Source organism: Drosophila grimshawi, unplaced genomic scaffold (assembly GCF_018153295.1).
Source record: "Drosophila grimshawi isolate 15287-2541.00 unplaced genomic scaffold, ASM1815329v1 contig_848, whole genome shotgun sequence".
Taxonomy (NCBI): Eukaryota; Metazoa; Arthropoda; class Insecta; order Diptera; family Drosophilidae; genus Drosophila; species Drosophila grimshawi.
Genome location: NW_025063692.1, coordinates 10348759 through 10370030, shown reverse-complemented (window position 1 = coordinate 10370030; position 21272 = coordinate 10348759). Strand labels below are relative to the sequence as shown.

General features: G+C 42.1%; 1 protein-coding gene across 2 annotated transcripts; it reads left to right on the top strand.

The window, feature by feature from the left end:
- Positions 1-1797: 1797 nt before the first annotated feature.
- LOC6565936 (homeobox protein vnd) lies at positions 1798-20812 on the top strand. Of its 2 annotated transcripts, none has more exons than XM_032738965.2 (3): positions 1798-2017; positions 15829-16541; positions 19325-20809. In XM_032738965.2, exons 1-3 carry the CDS (start codon positions 1899-1901, stop codon positions 20251-20253), a joined length of 1761 nt encoding a protein of 586 aa, XP_032594856.1. In that variant the 5' UTR covers positions 1798-1898; the 3' UTR covers positions 20254-20809. The 2 variants fall into 2 exon arrangements, with proteins under 2 accessions (XP_032594856.1, XP_001992446.1); XM_001992410.2 differs by lacking the exon at positions 1798-2017 and adding an exon at positions 12919-13918 and having other exon boundaries at positions 19325-20812.
- Positions 20813-21272: the final 460 nt, after the last annotated feature.

Here is a 21272-nt window from a genome sequence, read left to right as displayed (position 1 = left end):
AAGATTGTTTACTTTTTAATAGGAGTATTACTTAATTACGATAATATTATTTAATATTATTATTTTTTTGCCATGAAACATGTGTTGTTATTGATCTATTTGAATAAATAAAGCCAATCAAATGATAATTTATGGACAAATTATTTAATATATTAAGATATTAATTAATAAATGGACACTTTCATGTCACTGTGACAAAGCAGCGGCGGCTGCAACTACAAATGAAGACCAGCCAATGGGTAAAAAGGGTACAAGAACAAATATAAGCAAAAACCATGATTTGGAATCAACAGCAATCGTTGCTGGTATCTTTGCCTGTGTCTGCTGAACGTGTGTCTGTGTCCATACTATATATATATACTATATGTATCAGTGACAGTGCGTCCACATATTCATAAGCACGAGTATATTCGAATTCGTATTCATATATTCAAGTCAGCGATATCTGCACCACACACACACACACACGCAGTCACACACAGTGATATATTATCGACATGCGCTGGTCGTCGATGTTCTTGTGTACCTTATTTATATTTGTTTAACTCAGTTTTCTTTTTTTTTTACATTTTTGTTTAATACCTATTTGACTTTAATAAGTGATTGTTGTAGCATTTAAAGTGTCGAACGTTGCGCCACTTCAGCGCTCTCTGCAAGCTCTGTCTGTTTCTGTCTGTGTGTATGTGTGTGTGTGTGTGTGTATTTGGGTTCGTCTGTGGATCAACGTCAAGTGAGGCGCAGGCAACGTGTCTGGCCCCCAGTTTGTCAGTGTCAGTTGATTCCATTTGACGCAGAGCCTCGAAACGCATCGCCGAAATCGTTGCATTTCCGTTCATTTACTTGCCCTTTGCTGATCGCCGATTGCTGATCGCCGATTGCTGATCGCTGATTGCTGATTACAATTCGCTTATCGTTGTAATCGCCAAAGCGACTGCAGCGCATGACCGAGAGCGAGAGCGAGAGCGAGAGCAAGAGAACGAGTGAGATACAGAGATAAGCAAAACGAGCGAGAGAGAGAGAGAGAGTGAGAGATAAATGAGAGCGCATGCGCCTATGCATTTGGTGGCTTGTTTTAGCCTAGTTAGTCACCGTGGTCGCCATATCAGCGAGTGCGTAAATGTGGACCGCAGCCGCTTGCTTGATCGCCGATGGCATTTTTATGGCTTACTGAAATCGCAAACGACAGTCAAAGGCGCGCGCACCGCTCGATACAACCAATAACACTCCGGCAACACCACTTTGGAAAATGTAACGAGCCCCACCGCGAATAACCGTCGCTACCGTTAACCGTCAACCGTTAACCGTCAACCGTCAACCGTTAACCGTTAAGTGGAGCCCATAGAGCCGCCATCAGAACGAAATAATAATCCCAAATTGCATGCATTGGCAATAAAAGCAATTGCCATAAATGAATTAGTATTTGAATTAAATACAATAATAAATCAAAGAAGTTGTGACGGGCCGCGACGGGCCTAAATCGTGACCAATTAATTGCTGTTCGCTGTTCGTTATTTGTTATTATTAGTTATTATATTTGTACACAAATTATAAAGCGATCGCGCATTAAAAATCGATCCAGCAACAACGAATCGTGCAAATAATTGCAGCTTGCTTTTTACTTCAAATTAATTGAATCCAATGTGCAACTGAGCAACCACCGCCCACAACTCACCCGTCCAGTGCCAAGTGTCAAGTGTCAAGTGTCAAGAATATATATAAATATATTTATATAGAACGAGCCCATATATATTTTAACATATACAAACATACATATAAATATTATTTTTGTTGTTTTTTTTTGTTTCATAATTATTTCGGTTGATTGTTGTTTTGGCTTTCTCGGTCCTTTGGCCAACTTGCAAAACACGCAAACAGCAACAGAGTGAACAGTTTTAATTATGAGCAATTATAATCCGAATTGCGGTTACTTTGAGGATTGCAGCTATTATACAAATAATGTATATCAACAGGATTATTGCATGCAGCCGGATTATGAATACAAGCAACACGTCTACGAGTGAGTACCTAAACAAATTGGCTCAGCGCCATTTCAACTCCCGTCATGTAATGAATGGATAATAGTAATAATAATAAAAATATTAGCCACGTCCTACGACTCGAGGGTCAATAAGTGCTCACCCAAAGAAAACTGCCGACGGCAATACATTTGAGACCCCTTTTCAGGCCCTTCATTCCAATTGAATCGATCAACTATCGTAATGCAATTCCTGTCAAGCTATTGATCGATTCTAGGCTAAGTGACAACATTAACTGATTGTTTAATGCTAAAACTGTCACATTTGAATTTACCACAGCTATCTTAAATAATTGATATGGAAAAGAACTATATATAAATATATATTAGAGAAATAAATAAAAAAAATATTTCATACATGCAGCATTTAGCTAAAGACTGTGAAAACTGTCAAAACATTTCTAAGAAATCGTAGCGACAATTAAAAACAATTTGATTTTAAATCAGTAAAGAAAACAAGAAAATCTTTCAAAAAGAGCCAAGACAGAGAGACATAGAGAGAGAGAGAGAGAGTGAGAGAGAGAGAGAGAGGAGGAGAGTAGAGGCACACGTAATTCCTATGGATTGGCACAACATAATGAAATTGTGCTGCTGGCCAGTGTCGTCTACTACTCAACTGCACAGATCGCATATCGGTCCGTCTTAAGCCCCGTGATTGTCGTTGGGCTAAGCCAATGTTACGGCATTGTGACGATTGCAGCGATCGAAATACTCAATGCTACTGGCCAGGACTGACTGCGACCACAGACTGGCATAGACTGGTCGGCTGACTGGCTGGCTGGCTGGCTTGGCTGGCTTGGCTAGTTGGGCATGTGTGATAAGTCCATGGCAAAAGGTGTCTCAGCCGCAGTGAGGGCTGCTCTTAACAATGAGCATTATTTCCACTTTGTCACCTTTTGCATTTTTGGCACGACGATGCGTCGGGGTGACGGGCTGACGTGGCAGGGTTTTTACGGCTGCAATTTGAAAACCAAAACACATGTTTAGTGAAATCGTGTGGAAAATCACACACACACATGCAGCCAACAACAGCTAGTGCGAATGGGTGAGAGTTTCACAAATTTTACTTTAATTGGGTTTGCCCATAATCGTTGCATCGAACCCTCGGCTAATCTCGGATAATACTGTTTGCCAAATAAAAGCAATTCTATTTTTATTTTACGCCTTTTGTTGTTGTTGTTGCTGCTGTTGTTGTTGTTGTGTTGCAACTTCGCTTTCATTGATGTTTTGGTTAAGCTGAGCCTGGTCGGTAGTTTATTTGGGATTTTCCCCAGCCACAGGTTGCATTTAGCATGTTTTTATTTTAGTTTTCTTCACTCAATTTTTTTGTGGCAGGACACAGGTTGTTCGGCAGGATCTTTCGCAATTTTGTGCCATTGTGCCACCTTGAAATCCAAAGGTAATCTTAATTAAGAAAGTGTCTTTTAAGCAACTGTTGCATTGTGTGTGTAACATGAAATAATTTGTATATTTGTATTGAGGCTAATTTCATGTTTAACCACAAATTGTTTGCTTAACTGAAGTTTGTTGCTTGCACAAGCAAAACACAAGCAAATTTAAACACTTTAGAGAATTTGCAGATCGCGTTTGCTTAATGCAAATAGTTCTCACACTGCTCAGTCAAACATATATCCGAACTCTAGCCGAAAAAAAAGAGAAAATAAATAAATAAATACAAAACCAGTTAGCCTTTATTTTTTGCCCCTTTGGCATTCTGCGCACTTGTATTCTGGAGTAGAACAGGACACGCTATGCACTTGTCTGGCGCCCTGAAATATGAAGTTCGAAAACATAATTTTATTTGATGATACTATTTTTATTAATAAAACAAAAATACGAAAAAAAAAAAGCACACCCATAACAAAAAATAAAAAAAAAGGGAAAAAGTCAAAGAGAAGCGTTACTAAACGCAATTCGGAAACGCAGCCAGTCAAGTTGAACGTACTCAAAAAATCGTAAGCTTCAAATGGCTGGGAATGTGTGCACATGTTGATGTCGTCGTTGTTGCCGTCGGATGAGCCAGGAAGTAAACAAAACACACACGAATAGTCAGCCAGTATTTAAAACGTTGCCTGACAGGCTGCCATGAACTTTGAATGCTCTAAATATCAATCGCATATCAGCGCAAATCATTTCAAATAAATTACCATGGCCAACAATAGCTTCGATTCGAATCAGCTTGAAATTCTTCAGGATTCTATTGCAGTATCTTTAGGCAGTATTATAAAAATGTTTCAATTCTAGCATTCTGGAAATATTTGACATATTAAATTACTTTTCTATTGGAGATTAATGATTTAAGAAATTATAAAGGCTAGAAACTCCTGAAATACTTGCATACATCTTAAGGAAGGAGGAAAAGGTATTTCAGAGTCTGAAAGTGAGTAAATGACAGCATATCATATTTAATGTATACATTTATTATAACCATTTCTGTTAATGTAAATGTGGTAAAATAAAAAAGCAAACCCGTTTGGATTGTAGGGTACGCAAGTGTGGCATGTTGCATGTTTTCGATGCGTTTAATACGCCCCTTACGCGGGATAATTTGTGTTCCTTTATTTTTTTGTCTTTTTCATTTATCTTTTGGCGGTAAATATTAACGTTAAGTCGCGCTTCTTTGCTGCATATTTGATTATTTTTTGGCAAACAGCGCAGAGTTGTCGAGAGTTACAAAAAAAAGCGTGCAAAACTAATGCACTTAAGACAAACTTTTTGTGATGATTTAGCCTAAGATAAGAGTTGTGAAACAGCGCGCAATTTGGATTTAATAATAAAGACACACACTGATATCAGTTGGATGCACTCGACAGCCCTGGTCGCGCTAGCTTTTAGCCAACTCTTTGTTGTTGCCTGAACTGTCACCCGCGAACCATTTTATTTCAGTGCTATTTCTTCCTTTATGTTTTTTTTTTTTAGTTTCTGTTTCTGTTTCTTTCGTCAAAGCGTCCACTTGCCGGAGCTGTCTGTCATTGTTGTTACCGTTCTGTTGTTGTCTGTGCCACATGTCATTGTGGGTGGTTGGGGGTCGCTGGGGAAGATAGGGGCGAGTCAAAGTAAAAAAATGTTGGCAGTAAGTTGGTCTCAAACGGCGACAGTTTGCGACAAATCAGAAATTGATACATTTACCAAAATGTTGCACAGCTTTCGAGTTGACTCGACACGACGCGACGCGACGCGTGACTTTGTGACATTTAATGCCCGTTCGTCAGGCAGCCAGTCAGCCCGTCCGCCAGTCAGTCAGTCAGTTTCCAGAATCGGCAACATCGCATGCGCCATGCGAATGTGAAAATAACACAATGAAATTTGCATCTACTAGCAACTCAGACATACATCGGAGGTCGCCAGCTCTACCCAGTTTTCATTTTCGATTTGATGGGCCTATAATGAAGCATGTGATTGGCTGAAGTGTCACGGGCGCTCCAACATGCAACTGGGGAGCAATCGCCCCACAAAAAAAGATACCCTTCTCACCCCACAGTTGAGAGTTGTGCTCTAATGTTTCACAAATCAAAGACTGACAAAACGCGGCAATTAAACGCACAAGGGTTGCCCAGATACAGAACTAGAGACAACTAAAAACAATACCACAAAAATGGGCAAGGTGTGTGTAAATGCGTGTGTTAGTGTGCGTGTGTGTGTGTGAAAAGGGCCGCTGTGCCATTCATAAAAATATTGCAATTGAAATTGTTTGGCATTTGAAATAAATTGCAAATGTGTGTGTCTGGCGAATGTTTCAAGCTGTGAAGGAAGTAGGAAGTGCGCAGAGGAAGTTGGCCAGCAATATGCATGACTGACAAACTGGCTAACCAGCTAACTGGCAATCTGACAAACTGACAAACTGACAGACTGACAAACTGACAGACTGACCCAACTGGCACTGGCACAGTGGGACACACGGCACAAACCCATTTGTCAAGTTCGGGTTTATTTTATGGCTGTGGCACTCACAATTAGATGCTCATAGCTGGCTCTTGCAGCTGTAGCTGTACACACACATACAAATGCACACAGTATGTAGCTTGTTATTGTTGTTGTCTTTTTTTTTTGTATTCTTTTTTTTTATTAGTCAATGAGGTTGTCCCGCCCTTTGTGTGACGCTGCCTGCCTTCAATCGTTTAGCGATCCATTGACTCGAAATCGAAGTGAGGCTCTTGCTTGGAGTACACAACATCCGCTTCTCAATTTAGAGTCAGATTCCGATTCCGATTTCAATTCCGATTCCAATTCTGATTCGTATGTCCTTTCAATAAAACCCATGAAATGGCATTAGCCGTGCACTGTGCGGAAGGGGCGCAATCTGAAAGTAGGAAGTAATTTATCTAAATTCTGTAAGCCGAACGCATCAAATCGCTTTGCATTTCGAATGGAACTTTTTTCTTTTTTTTTACTTACAATAATGACAATTGTGTGAAAGTCTCCTAAGCTGATTAATGTCGTTTGCCAAACAACAAACATATATTTAATTAAAACTGAAGGGATTCCCCATAAAAGGGAAGAGCGCAATTTGTAAAATCAACATAATTCGATATCGCATTTAAATGATTTAATTGTATTTAGTTCAACTGAATCGAAGAATGCTTACAAGATCAAGTAATCGATATCACTGCAACAAGTCGGATATATATTGGAGGTAATTTCATTTATAACAACAACAAATTTGTCCAAAAATACTACTGCAAATACTGTTTCTACTTTTACTAGCAAACGTAATTGGTACAGAAAACCCTCGTCAATTAATTGAATTTATTTAACTAAAGATTGATCATTGAAGTAAAAAAAAATTTAATTGTATATAAATTGTATTACGTATGTAAGTTACAAGGAAATTTTCTTAAGAAAATCAATAGTTGTAGATCCGTTTGAAGTTTGGGAGTTGGAGTATCTTCCAGATGCTGGGGGAACATTGAGTCGTGCAGCTGTATTTACTCAGTTAGAGCATGAAAATTAGAGCAAGAGCCTTAAGAATGAGTAGCTGAAAAGTAGCAAAAGCAACGCCCATCCTAAACTGGCAATTACGACAGATACCCCAGATATGAATGAAATGCAACAAAGGGTCTGCTGGCGACAAAGATCACGCCAGCAACTGACCGTGTTAGGGAACGGGGCTTGTTAAACAAACCCAAGATCAATCAATATCAAATGGGCCGAGTTCGGTTATACCAACTAGATTGCGCAAAAAAGGTGAGCGCTGAATGAGGCACTTCCGTCCATTCGAAACTCCTTGGAACAAAGTCAGTTTTTGGGTAAATCACTTCCGCGCAACGAATCTGGAACCCAAATTGTCATGGCCGTCAATTGACAACACGAGCTGAGTCCGAGTCAAAGCCGAAGTGGAGGGTACAAAAAAAAGAGAAAAAGAAGAAGAAGAAGAAGAGAGACAGAACGAAATGAAAGGAAAACCGGAAGGTAAATTAAAATGGATGACAATGGATGAGACGAGCTGCTGCTGCTTCTGCTGCTGCTGCTGATATGTTATAAACGAGCATTGAATGAATGGCTGCGCTCATCGAGACTGAGTGCCACTGCGAGTGTGTATCTGTGTGTGTGTGTGTGTGTGAGTGTGTGTGTAAAGGTGTGCATAGCATGCCACTCTGCTGTCATGGCTGCAAAGTATCTAGTTGTTAGCATGCTCTGCAGCTAAGCAAACACCTTTTGCAAAAAAAAAAAAACACAAAAAAAAAACAACTCTTCGGTCACAGGCACGCCATGACCCCTGCTACATCTATTTAGCCAGCTAACTGCATTATGTACATATATATATATATATATAGATATATATGATGCTGATGCAGCAGCAGCAGCCGCCGCATATTGATGCCAACGAAGCGTTTAATTGGGGTTGTTAGCCCGCCCGCCCCTAAATGCCGAACAACGAATGTCGAAAAACTGTCGCGCGGTTTTTGCCTGCCCAGCATTCTGACAGTGAACATATTTTATTGCGATTGCATTTGTATGCCGTTGCCGATGTCGATCCGCTGCATCGGCAACAACATTAGCAGTCACCATGTCGAGTTATTGTTGTTAATTGTATCTCTAGGATACGGCATGTTTGAGTGGGCTACGCATTGTCACACTTCAGTTTGAGTTGGCAATCGAGAAACGAGTTGTTCGTGGGGCAGCTGCAAACTGCTAACAGCTAACTGCAAACCGGAGGCCAGCTAACTGCAAACCGGAGGCCTGTAAATATAATTTAATTTAAGTCACCAAAAACTAACATAAATTAGTAATTTAATGGCGATTGTAATAGTTTTGTTGTGTTATTTCTCACAGATCTTGATTTTTTAAAAATTATTTTGAAAGTCTAGTTTCCGTTAAGACATTGAGCAATGGCAACAGCAACAAAACACAACATAGAAATTGTCATGTGTCATGGTAAAATGATTGGCACTTCCAAAGTATAAATCAAAGCGCACTAGAAGATATTGGTAATTAGATCTAGATTAGCAAAGTATGTACTTAGCAGAAGAACACGCAATTTCCTCACACCCATTGTCACCCTCACACAGTGCTTTGATTTATTTAACAATTTACCAGAAGATTACAAATAATCAATTGGAAAAAGAAGAAACAACTTGCATGAGCCTTCAGACTATTTGTTAAATTATGTCAACAGCGCAACCTGTTTAACTTAAGTAAGCAATGTTCTTGTATTTTTTTGACTCAATTTATTTTAAATTACAAGATTAAGTTGCCCACAAATGATCGAAAATGTGAAGAATTGGCTTAAGAATATTTGGCCGAAAGCATTGGCAACTCAAACATTTTGAAGATATTTGGCAGATCTGTTAAAGTTTCACAATTTAATTTTTATTTCTAATCAATCTAATATTATAATTGGTAAATTAAAATTATTCTCGTGATTTATATTAAGTCTGTTAATCATCAGAAGGCACCTCTTTTAGTATTGGCGAATTTACTGCTAGCAAACTGAGCTCGTTTTCGAACAATTATGATCTACTTATGTAAATCAAAGATCAGAAATCCTTTGGCTAACAAAATAAAAAAGGGACAACGAAAACATGAGGCTATTCAATTGAGCTACTTAACCCTAAATAAAGACACAAATAGGCAAGAGCCAACCAAAACATCAGCAATAATACTAACAAGAAGAGCAAAAACAATAACAACAACAACAACCAGTTAAAGTAGTTTGAAGTGTTGGGAAAAAATAAATAAATAAATAGATAGGTGAAGTGAAGGGAAGTGAAATGAACGCAACTGAACAGAGTTGAAACTGCAGTGGAACTGCAACAAAACGAGTTTTATGCGCGAAATTCAATTGAATTTGTATGTAATTTGAATGCCACAATACAGATACAAAATCAAATTCAAATCCAAATTCAAATTCAAATACGAATACAAGATACAAAATATGTACATGAGCCAAAGTAAGAGACTCATTCATGATGTTATTGTTATTGTTGGCGTTGATGTTGTTGTTGTTGTTGTTGTTTTTCTTGTTGTCTTTCTTGTTGTTGTTGTTGTTGTTGTTGTTGTTGCCGCTGACTGGCTACTTAAACTTCCTGCGGAAGCTAAAACTACAACACCAACAACGACGCGTCGCAGCGGCTTCGCTGCCAGAGTTGAAAGGCTTTTACTTTGGTTTGTTCGCCTCCTGTTGTTGTTGTTGTTGTTGCTGCTATTGTTAAATACAACATCATCATTAAGCGCATAACAATGGCTATCACACACACACACACACACACACACACACACAAATCTTACTCTACATACGCACACAGGGTTCTATGTACTCGCATTTAGAAAGAGCTGTGCTCAAAATGGGCGTGCTGCTGCTGCTGCTGCTGCTGCTGAACAAATTTCCCTTGCACTGTTATCCTTGTGCAAGGCAATTTGGGAAATTTCCCAAGAGCAGCGCGCAAGTGCGCCATGCACGGCTAGCTATCTCGCTCGCGCCGCTCTTTGATTGGCCAGCGGCAACGCAGCGTCGCGCCCACTTTTACAGTGCACACCAGCAGCAGCAGCAGCAGCAACAGCAACAGCAGCAACAGCAACAGCGACGCCGCCGACGGCATTACACGTAATTTCCCCAGGCGTGTTTATCAGTGTGTGTTTTAGATGAGGTGTGCGCGTGTTTTCCCCATTTCCATTTGTAATCCGAGCCATGAGCGTCAATAGAGTGCCAGTGGCCTCTCATGTGGCACATATATATTACATAAATATATATATACATATATATCTATATATATGCTTGTTATGTAAAGGAACACTTCCCAACCCCCCAATATACATATATATATATATATATATATATAGAATGGGAGCTCTAGCACGCCATGTCTGCCATATTATTTTTTCAATTGCTAAAACTTTTTGGCCCGCACGCGTCCTCTTGGCATTGTTCAAGTTAGCTAATGGTCGTTTTGATTATGTTCCTTATAGCATAGCCCCCTTGTTCCAATGCCTGCTGTTTCACATAACCCCTTACAGAATTGGGTGTGCTCTGTAACATTATACAATGGCCAACTTCACACATATGTACATAGATGTGGGCTATATACTCGCCTAAACATACTGCCATACAGCCATATAGGTACATGCTTCGGTACACATGCATTTATAAAAAGTTTTTGTGCAGGATCTGAGCTAATCATGGCTTTGCTCATGAAGCCGAATATCAAATGTGCCCTCAAGTGCTTGGCAAGTCCGCACGACAACCAGAAACAACCAGTTCGACGAGTTCATTCTCAACTTGAACAAAATTTAAGATACCTACACTTCATGGTAAATATTCAAATTATTCACATTCACATTTTGTGCATATGTTTTTTAATAAAAGAATTGTGTCAGTTTGAAAGCTTGCCATTTGCAACCGAAAATCAAAGAAAGTAAAATGGTTTTTCTAGTCGAAAATATGAAACACTTTTGTAGTCAAGCAAATTTAGTTTTATTAATTAAGCCACTGGATGTTATGAACATAAGGTCTCAGTAGCTAGGAATATTATTGTGTAACATATTTAATTTAATACAAAAAAAAGCAAACTAACTTAAAAATAATTACACTATTCAATTCTATGAATAGTTCGTCAATTGCATTCCTGTACAGGTTTTTATAGACAACTTTTTACAAATACTTACTAGGCTCTTAAATAAAGATTTTATTAAAATAAAAGCGAACTTAAGTCGAGTCTTTGAAATTGTTTATCTGAGAATGTTGGTCTAGTAAATGTCATATATCAAACTAGGCTTATTGAATATCGCATCGGGTATAAACACTGACTTGGAATATTTGACATCATGCAAATATCAATTGTTACAACTCCTTTTAACACTTTTACTATCCACTTCAAGGATTTATTAATCTCCTAACTGATGTTAACATTAAGAGCCTATTCTTTTTGAAACATAACATAAGATCTCTTTTCTCCCATTTAAAACCAATCCTTAAATTCCTATCTGACGAACAATATATATGTTCGGAATATTTGTTTATCGATTTTTTTTAAATCGTCTTTAACATATTACTTAACATGTTTAACATATAAGAAAATAAAGTATATAAGGAAAATAAGGAATGCCAAATAATAAACTAAAATAATCAACAATAAACAAATAAATAAATCGCAATCTAAATGCTGGTTAATGTGAATAATTTAATATATTATTTGAATAAATAAATGGAGTGGAGTAAGAGACCTGTGTACGCGATAAATCCATTATTAAAGATATCCAAGAGTTAATAGGCCCCAAAGCGAAGCTTATGAGGAACACACTTTGCACGGAGTAATGCACCGTAATACAGTGAGTCCCGGATAAATGGATCCCCGCAACCTTGAAGACATTTGATGGCTCATGCAAACGCTTACATAAGTAGCCAACAGGCAGCGAGAGCTGCTTGCTCACTGGAGAGATGATAATGATAAATACAATATAATGAAACGGCAATTGTTGACAACATCAAGTGCTGGACCGGGCAAGAGTCGAGCCGGGCAGCCAGGCTGTCAGTCAGTCCAGTTGAGCGCCGTGTCCATGAATGAAAGAGGTCCAGAGCAGCAGACAAATGTCGGACTGACTGTTCGGAGATGCAGCGGCTTGTCTGACTGGCTGGCTGGCTGCCTGACCGCCTCTAACTACACACAGGCCCGATACTCGAGCGGCACAATGGCAGCTCTCGTCTCTGCACACACACACAGATACACACAGGCACACTCAGATACACACACAGACACACACATGCACAGCGAGGGCATAGAGAGGCGGCTCAAGTGGACACTCGTCGAGCTGGGCTGAGTCGCTGTTAGCGGGTGCAAGCGAGATGGCAAGCTAACACACAAACCTAGGCTGGCCTTGTTCAGCGCAAGGATCCGCGAGGCACAACAAATGGTGGTGGTTGTTGTTGCTGCTGCTGCTGCTGCTGGTGGTTGAATGAGCCACTCACATAGTTGCTGCTGCTGCTGCTGCTGCTGCTGCCGTCGTCGTCATCGTCGTTGTAGTATCCTTGTTGAAAAGGACATGAGAAGCCACTTAGTGAAAATGCGACGAGCGCGCCGCGACTAAACAACAGCCAGAGAGACTCTCCATGTGTATGTCTGTGTGTGTGTGTGTGAGTGTGAGACTATATACCCAATGGTGGATGGATGCGCCATATACAATACTTACATATATGCATGCATGTGTGTGTGTGTGTGTGTGTGTGTGTGTGTGTGTGTGTGTGTGTGCAAAGTAGTTTTTGGTACTTTTGCGCCGTTGGCTGCTTGGACTCGTGTCGAGTTCTTGATGTCTCGTTAGTTGTTGATGACACTTCAGTTTGGAATGTTTAGAGTGCGGCTGACAACGCAACCCGACGAGCACGAGTTGACATTCAGATAAAATCACAATCTCAGCAGCTCTGAATGTGAATCTAACCAACTAACTACATCAAAATTCAAATCAAAATCAAAATCAAAACTCGAATCCAAACTTTAAGCGACCAGTGTTAATGACCAGTTGTCATTGTGGTAGTGCAGCGCGGAACAGTGTTGCAAAATAATAATATTATTCGGATTTCTGTTTGTGTATTTGTTGTGTTGTGTTGTGTTTATTTTTTTTTTGCACGTGTGACACTTATTAATTGAACGGCCGCAAAGTGGCGGAGAAACGCAAAGGTACGCCGTCGCCAACGCCGCCGCCCGCGCAGCAGCGACGCAAATCGGGCGAAAGCGCGACGCCAACATCGGCAACGGCAACGGCACCGGAAGCGGCAGCGGCAGCAAGTAGCGTAATCGCAATACCAATTGCAATACCAATACCAATACCAGTGCCCCCAACGACGCCCACAACGGCCACGGACATGACCACCACCACGCACAGCCAGGCGGCGCTGGAGCGCACGCCAGCCAAGCACAAGGAGCGCGCGTCGCGTGAGCGGGATCGGGATAGGGAACAGGAACAGGATCGAGAACGGGAACGGGAAAGGGATACGACAAACAACAGCAGTGCTGGTGGCAACAGCAGCGGGAATAGCAGCGGCTTGGGCAGCGCCGGCAGCCTGCCCGCCTCGCCACAGAGTGCGGCAACGGTTAGCTTGGGCACACCCACAACGCCCAAGCGGCCGTTGCGAACATCGACGCCATCGTTGGATCAGCCGCGTGCATCGAAGATCATCAGCACGGCGAGCACAACGGTGCCGACAACAACGCCCAGCCATGGCGCCAACTTCTCGGCCGCGGAGCAATTGCGCATCCCGACAGGAGCGGCGGCATTCAGTGGCTTTCCCGGCCTGCACAGCATGAGCAGCTTAATGGTGCCGACATCGGCGGCTGTGGCGGCTGCTGCAGCAGCACCCTTCCTGCCCTGGTCACCCATATTGCTGCCACCTTGGAGCCATGCGCTGCTCCCGGCTGCCTTTTATCCGGCGGCTCTGCGCAACGCTTTGCCCGGGTAAGCGATCTAATTACAACACCACCCACTCAACCACAGACCGCTTATCATCCCCATCTCTCTCTGACTCTCTCTTTTGGCCTCTTGTCTACAACTCTTTCTTTGATCTCGAATCGCACTTTGTAAATCGTTTTATGGCTGCGACTGTTGCAGTTTTAAGGATTTTCCCACGCTTTTCAATCCTTAACTTGTAATTTTCCTCTTCGCCATCGTTAACAGTTAGCAATCTAAATTCTTTCAATACTTATAATCTTAAAGTTTTGAAGAGTTTAGCTTTTGGGAACCTGTTCAAACATTGGAGCATTATTTAAAACACTTGATTCTCTAACTGCATTATAAATAATTTCTATAGATATTTTAGAGAAAATGCTTTTTGCATTTCTTCGTTTGATTAATGGGTATATTTTTGTTGTATATAATTTATATTTCAAAAGTTAAGAAACTCTTTCGAGAAACAACAAAAACCTGCTGATTTTTGAGCGATTTTTATTTTCGCATGATTTTCTAAGTCGAAGTGATTTAAGCTCAATCAACGTCAATAAATTACTCTTGATATGTGTGCCAATTTTGAGATTACAGAACTCTCAAGAGGCACTCCAAAGCACGCCAGTCTATTTGGTTGGGTTGTCTCATATGTATCTGTTATTTTAGGCCCCGATCAGCTAATTTACTTTGCTGTCTAATCCAGCTGCAAGTAACGAGATAACAAACTGAGCCGGCAATCCAATCAAGCAATCTACATTTTAAAGGCACTTGCCACGAGCAGAGCCCACCAAGTAAATTGCCCAAATCGTGGCAGTTGTGACCACGTAATTCCCCCCGAGCTGATCTACAGATCTAGGCTGGGCTGGTGCAGGTTCAAATGTGCTCAACGTACTACTGCACTCCGACACTCCTGCACTCCCTGTTGTGTATTTTCACAGTCCTCGCATTGGCGATCATAGCTCAAGTGATCAGTTTGGCCTGTTTGGCTTAGAAATTCCCATAGGTGAGTGGCATGGGAAACCCCAACCTGGCAACATGTGTGCAGCAGACACGAGACGCGACAGAACCAGCACCAGCAACAACAACACAAGACGCAAAACGGCGACACACTGTCTGCGCCGAAGGTTGGACGAGTGCAAAGGGAATTCCGCTCAGATATGCGGGGAATGCCCCGCGTCCTGATGTGGACCTGAGCGCGTGGGAATTTCGCGCGCACATTTGGGAAAATTCAGCATGGAAAAACCGGAAGCAAGAACGCTTTTTACTTGCGCCAACATGTGGCTGAAAAATGCTTAACGTTTACTGCTAGTGCTAGCCTGGCCAAAACGAAGACGAGCATCCCAACCAGGTAGTGGTCAGCTGTCAGCGTGCGATGCACCAAAATCGGATTTGCGTTTAATTGTTGATGGTATTAGTGGAAAATCAAATTTGTATTAGCCACAGCTTAGCCACTGCGGCTCACAAGCTACGACTAAGAATGCAACTGCAACTGAAACTGGGTCTCTCTCTCTCTCTTTGCCTCCTTATCTTGGTGTAGGTGTCAATAATCCAGCGATTTGGATGCACTTAATCAAAGTTAATTCCAAGCAAGTGTGAAAAATCTTGGCCCGACTTGTCGAGCGACAGTGCAATTTTTGCTTGTCAAAGTCAGTGTCAGTGTTTGTTACCTGCTTCTGGACAGATAGACAGACAGACAGACAGACAGACCGGCATACAGGTAGATATTTGTAACGTCGTTAGACGACCCAACAAATGTGCATTGTCCATTGTGATACTTTCCGGCCATTCCATTCATGACACTTTCGACCGGATGTCGGATGTCGGATATAGGATGTAGAATATAGAATGTAGAATGCAGCAAGTGCGGCTGCCGAGGCAACCAAATGAATCGACAATTAAAACTGTGCTTTTGTCTTTGCTTGCAGCCTCTTTGATGCCAAGGTGCCGTCTTCGCAGCGCTCCGGCTTTCATATATCCGACATCCTCAACTTGGACGGCTCGGAATTGAAGAGTGCAGCGGCGGCAGCAGCAGCAGCTCATCACACGCACAGCCATAGCGCGGAGCTGGGGGCGGAGTCCAGCAATGGGCACGGTCATCCGACACCAACGGCCCTGTCGCCCACACCCAGTTCAGTGCTGCCGCCACCCAGTAGCGCAGATGTGGATCATGTGACGCCAGCGGCACAAGGTGATCATCAGACTACGGAGCATAATGCTCAGGCCTCTCACCTCCATCCCCAGCAGCACCACCATCCGCAGCATCAACAGCAGCAGCAGCAGCAGCAGCAACAGCCGCACCAGCAGCAACAGCAGCATCACCATCCGCATCTACATCAGCATCCGCACCATCAGCAGCCAGTGGCGCCACTTCCCCTGCCGCACCATCAGAGCGCTGGCGGCGCTCAGCCACCCATGCCCCACATGGGCACCCATGCCCATGCTGCCTCAGCGCAGGCCGCTGCCCATCTGCTGGCCAGTCACAATGCAGCAGCCGCCGCTGCTGTTGCCGCCGGCCAATATCTGCCAAAGAACTTTCCGGGCACCTTCGGCGATGAGATGTCCTCCTACCATCACATGGCCCAGACAATGCTCTCCCACTCGGGTCGCACTGCGTGGATCAAAGAGAACGAACTATATGGTAAGTGTCTCCTCATGGGCCCACTGTATATCCAATAGTTCTTAAGAGTTTACAAAACGAAGTCGGCTTTTTAGATAATCAGACAATTAGATGATTTACTAAATTGAATCTTTGGATTTTTTAAATTATATATATTTGAAGTAAGTACAGGGAACTCTTTCAAATTAAATAATATTTAATAATATTAAAACATGAAATCCGTTTAAGTTGACACACAATTCTGATGAACGTAATCACACACAAAAAAAAACAGCTTAGTAGAATTTTAGTTACTCTAAAGGTTAATCAGAGAGAAGAAGAGGAAGTGCAGCAAGAGGGGGGGAAATGAACCGGCAACTGAAGAGCGAACCTAATAATATTGTTCAATAATTGCCTCACAAAAGGCAGCTGTGTTTGCATATCGACGAGCGACTTCAGTGGCACTGCAACACATTATATATGTAGTTGCTTGCAACTGCGAACCGTTTCCTCGATGAGGGCTCGATGAGGGCAAACCCTTCGCTGTGGCTGTGGGCATGCCACGCCCAGTTTGGCTTTGGTACTGTTATATTAGAAGCGATATGTGTCGATTCAGGTGCTTGAAACGCGAAGTGGCCGTGCGTTGAACCACCCCATTTGGGCATGTGGCTCACGAGTACATACCCTAGAAACTGCGGCCTAACATAATCTTGACTAATAGTTTGTATGCGCTTCACACTTGAGGATTAATTTTGTTATTTCTTTTTTTTTTATTTTCGATTTTTTGTTCTGTTGTTTTTTTTTTCGTTTTTTTTTTTTTGCTTTCGTTGGGGGGAACCCTTATTGTTGTCGCGGACACAACATTTTTCAGTCATTCATTTCACATATAAGCCTGGAAATTTATGGCACGCACTTCCGTTTCGTCCTTTTTTCGCTTTTGCACGGCCTTTCCTTTATTTTATTATTACATTTCTTTTTTTTTTTTTTTGTTTTTGTCTCTATGTTGATATGGTGCTCAGCTACAAATTATAATTGTTGCCTGTTTGCCGTTTATATTATTATTATTTTCTTTCTCTTTTTTTTTGGGAAATTTCACAGCTGTAAGTCGAGTCGTTTTGATTATATTAAGTTATTAATTTGTTGAGTTGTCATGGTGAGGACGTTTCTAAAAGTAAAGCACTGGACTTGGACTGGGACGGGGACTAGAACTAAGGATGGGGTTACTCGGCTCTGGCTTGACAGTGTCTGGGGTGTTGGATCTAAGTTTTGTTTAGTCAATTGTCACGGAATGTGTACAGCATTGCCTTGGGTGGTCATTAAAGCCAGGTTTTGCTCTTTGAATGTACAACGACAACGACAACGACGAAACAATCACATACATAGATCACACCCAAAAAAAAAAAGAGCAGGATAAACGCCCAGGGGCGATAAATCAACGTGGCCGGTATACCTATATCATAAAGTGGGCGTGTGCTGGATGGCAAAATGAGAAGAGAAAAAGAATTTGCGGCAAAACGGAAGAGACTTCAGCAAGGGAGCCGGATGCAGGCAGAGGGACAGCTAAAAGTCAGGGCAGGGCGGCCATTAGAAGGCAGCTCTGTTTGAGGTTTGGCTTTTGTGATGCATCCCTTTGTCTCCCAGTTTTTGCATTGCCCAGTTCCAACCTTAATGTATTTTCATTAGCATTGCTGATGTACACACTCTCTCTCACTCACACTCTCTTGCTCGCTCAACACAGCAAACAATGACAGGAGCAAAAAAGATCGCACACACACACACAAGCACACGGCAAAAGGCAACACTTCGAAGGTCAGAAGGCAGACGAGCAATTGCCCAAAAGGTGTAACTCCGCAGGGTTGCCCCGCAGGACATGGCAGCCAGGTAGCACCCGATCAATCGAGCCTAGTCAATGGCCTGGCCCTCTAATTGACGTTATTAGTTGGGTTGCGGTTCGGTTCAGTTCGGTGCGGTGCTATGCGGTGCGTTATGGTTTGAGGGTAGCTCTCGCTCTCTCTGGCATCTGGCCACCCCGATCAGCATGCTATTCTGCAGCATAATCCAATTGAGCGAGTTGTTGGCGGTTGTGCTGTGTTTACCCACTGACTTCTCATTTAGCACCGCTGCCAATTTCTGCCTGCTCATGCTGATTTGGGGTGTCTATATATGTGTGTGTTTCTTTGTTTGTGTGCGTGCGCATTAATTTTATCGAAATTGTTAACAAATTGGATCGACACTGAGCAACAAAAATGATGAACACAGATCTAGTTATACGAATTTCGAGGGTACAATATAGTTTAAAGTATTTTTTAAAAATAAATTATAGGTACGATTAAGGATATTATTAAGTTATATATTATGTATTCTTGATCAGCATCAACAGCTCTGTCGATCATGTCGTGTCGGTCTGCATGAGTTCTCCGAGCTCAAAGACGAAAAATTTGGAATATAAGTTCTTGTATAACATAGGCAGATCAAGTTGATCGAATATCGATAAAAATCGATTACTGATGCGAATGAAACAAAAGACGTATACGACTTATTGTAGGTGGGGACTTGGGTTCAGTGCATCTCCTATCCACTTCAATGTTGAAAGATAAGTTCACGTAGCTGAAGTTTGCCCATTTAATAACGGTAGAAATCGATAGCGATAAAAGCCAAAAGCCTTGTTATACGCGAGGACTTGGGCATCTCCTGGTTAGAGATCTTTCTTAGAAGCATTCTTACTTTCAAATTTTTATTATTATTTATTATTTGATTTAAGACTCATTTAATTGTATATTATGCAACTTGGCTAACCATTTGCTTACTTGTAATCTCTTGTGCAGGCACTCAACAGCCGGCCAGTCCGGACAGCACCTCGCCAGTGACTTCGGAGGTCTCCTACACATACATCGGCTCCAATTGCCAAACGTCGCCAGCCCTCTCCGGCGACTATAAGAGCTACAGCCGCTCGGCGGATAGCGATGCGCTTTCTGTTGGTGATGCGTTGCACACGTTGCATGGTAGCGCCACAGCCGGCGGCAGCTCGGCGGCGCATGCGTTGCACAACAACAATAATAACAACAACAACAACAATAACAACAATAATAACAATAACAATAGTTTGAAGCACGATGCTGGCGCAGGCAGCGGCAGCGCTCACGACGACAGCTTGAACGAGGACGGCATCGAGGAGGACATCGATGATGTGGACGATGCGGACGGCAGCGGCGGCGGCGGCGTCAACGCCGACGGCATGCCCAACAAGAAGCGCAAGCGACGCGTCCTCTTCACCAAGGCGCAAACGTACGAGTTGGAGCGACGCTTCCGGCAGCAGCGCTATCTCAGTGCACCGGAGCGAGAGCATTTGGCCAGCCTGATAAGGCTGACGCCGACGCAGGTGAAGATCTGGTTCCAGAATCATCGCTACAAGACCAAGCGTGCCCAGAACGAGAAGGGCTACGAGCATTCCGGCCTGCTGCATGGCCATGGCACCCATCCGCATCATCCATCGGCGTTGCCCTCGCCCCGCCGCGTTGCTGTGCCCGTCCTGGTGCGCAATGGCAAGCCATGTCTGGGCGATGGGCCCAAGCTGACGCAGGATTGTGTGAGCACTGCCACCGCCATGCAGAATGCCGCCGCCGCCCATCATCTGGTGGCACTCAACGGCGCCGCTGCCTATCAGCATGCGGCGGCAGCCGCTGCCGCTGGCCTCCATGTCCATGCCCACGCTCATGCCCATCCGCATGCGCAGCGCGCCCCTTGGTGGTCCTAATATTGCTAGCTGCCTAGGTTCGAGTTGGCCGCACTGGGTGGTGGGAGCGGCCAAATGACTGCTAACTCGAATACTGGACAATAATGTGACTCTGCCACGGCTTGTGGCACAATTCGGTTGGCAATTCGAACAAACAAAACAAATTTTGTGCAATAATTGATAACAATGGTTCGACAGACAACAAGCAAATATGAGACACATCTCTCTTCTCTGCTCCGCTCCGCTCCTGCCCCTTTTTCCCTCATCCCTCATCCCCCAGAGCCCGTCATCTAATCAAAAACATATAAAACATACACAGAACGGGAGCTTGTGGCATGGCCAAGCCAAGTGCTCAACTTGAAGAATTCTTCGCCAAGCGCTGCAGCATTAATAATTTGAAGTGTTGTTGCATGTGCAACAAACTGCAGCAAATATCATTCGTGTAATAAAAACTGCTATAAATAATAATACTTTTTTTTTCCTGCAGCTCAAAAGCTGCGGGCTATTTAGACATAAGATTTTTTTTTTTGCACAAAAGTCAATAATACTTATTAATTTTTAGGCGTAGAACCAAGTTTTTTTTTTTGTTAGCGTTTAACTAAATAAAATATTAATACAAATATAAAAAAAAAATATAATTTCGGCTTGTACATAATGAAATAAATACAAGAAATTCATATTAACAATGCTAATATTTAAATAATAATAATAAAGCGTAATGATGTAAATATTTTTGACAGGTTAAAATTTAGTGTTCAATTTTTAGGCAGAATCACACTTTTTATACAAAATATATATATATATATAGATATACATATATATATCTTTATATATATAAATGCGTAGTCGTATCTGTAAAAAAATATAATTATTAAAATCCCAATAATCAATTTTTTTTATAGTGCATTAATCAATAAAAAAAAAACAAACTCTTTGAATTTATAGAGCGTAATGAGTTCATACATGTTAAAACACACACACACAGAAGCACACACACACACAAAATTCAACAAATGTAATTGTATTATAAACAAAAAAAA

Excerpts from the sequence above, each read along its gene's own strand:
- LOC6565936 (XM_001992410.2), top strand. The coding sequence starts at position 13,329 with ATGACCACCACCACGCACAGCCAGGCGGCGCTGGAGCGCACGCCAGCC. Across the intron at positions 13,919-15,828 it reads CTGCGCAACGCTTTGCCCGG|CCTCTTTGATGCCAAGGTGC; the intron begins GTAAGCGATCTA and ends CTTTGCTTGCAG. Across the intron at positions 16,542-19,324 it reads CAAAGAGAACGAACTATATG|GCACTCAACAGCCGGCCAGT; the intron begins GTAAGTGTCTCC and ends TCTCTTGTGCAG.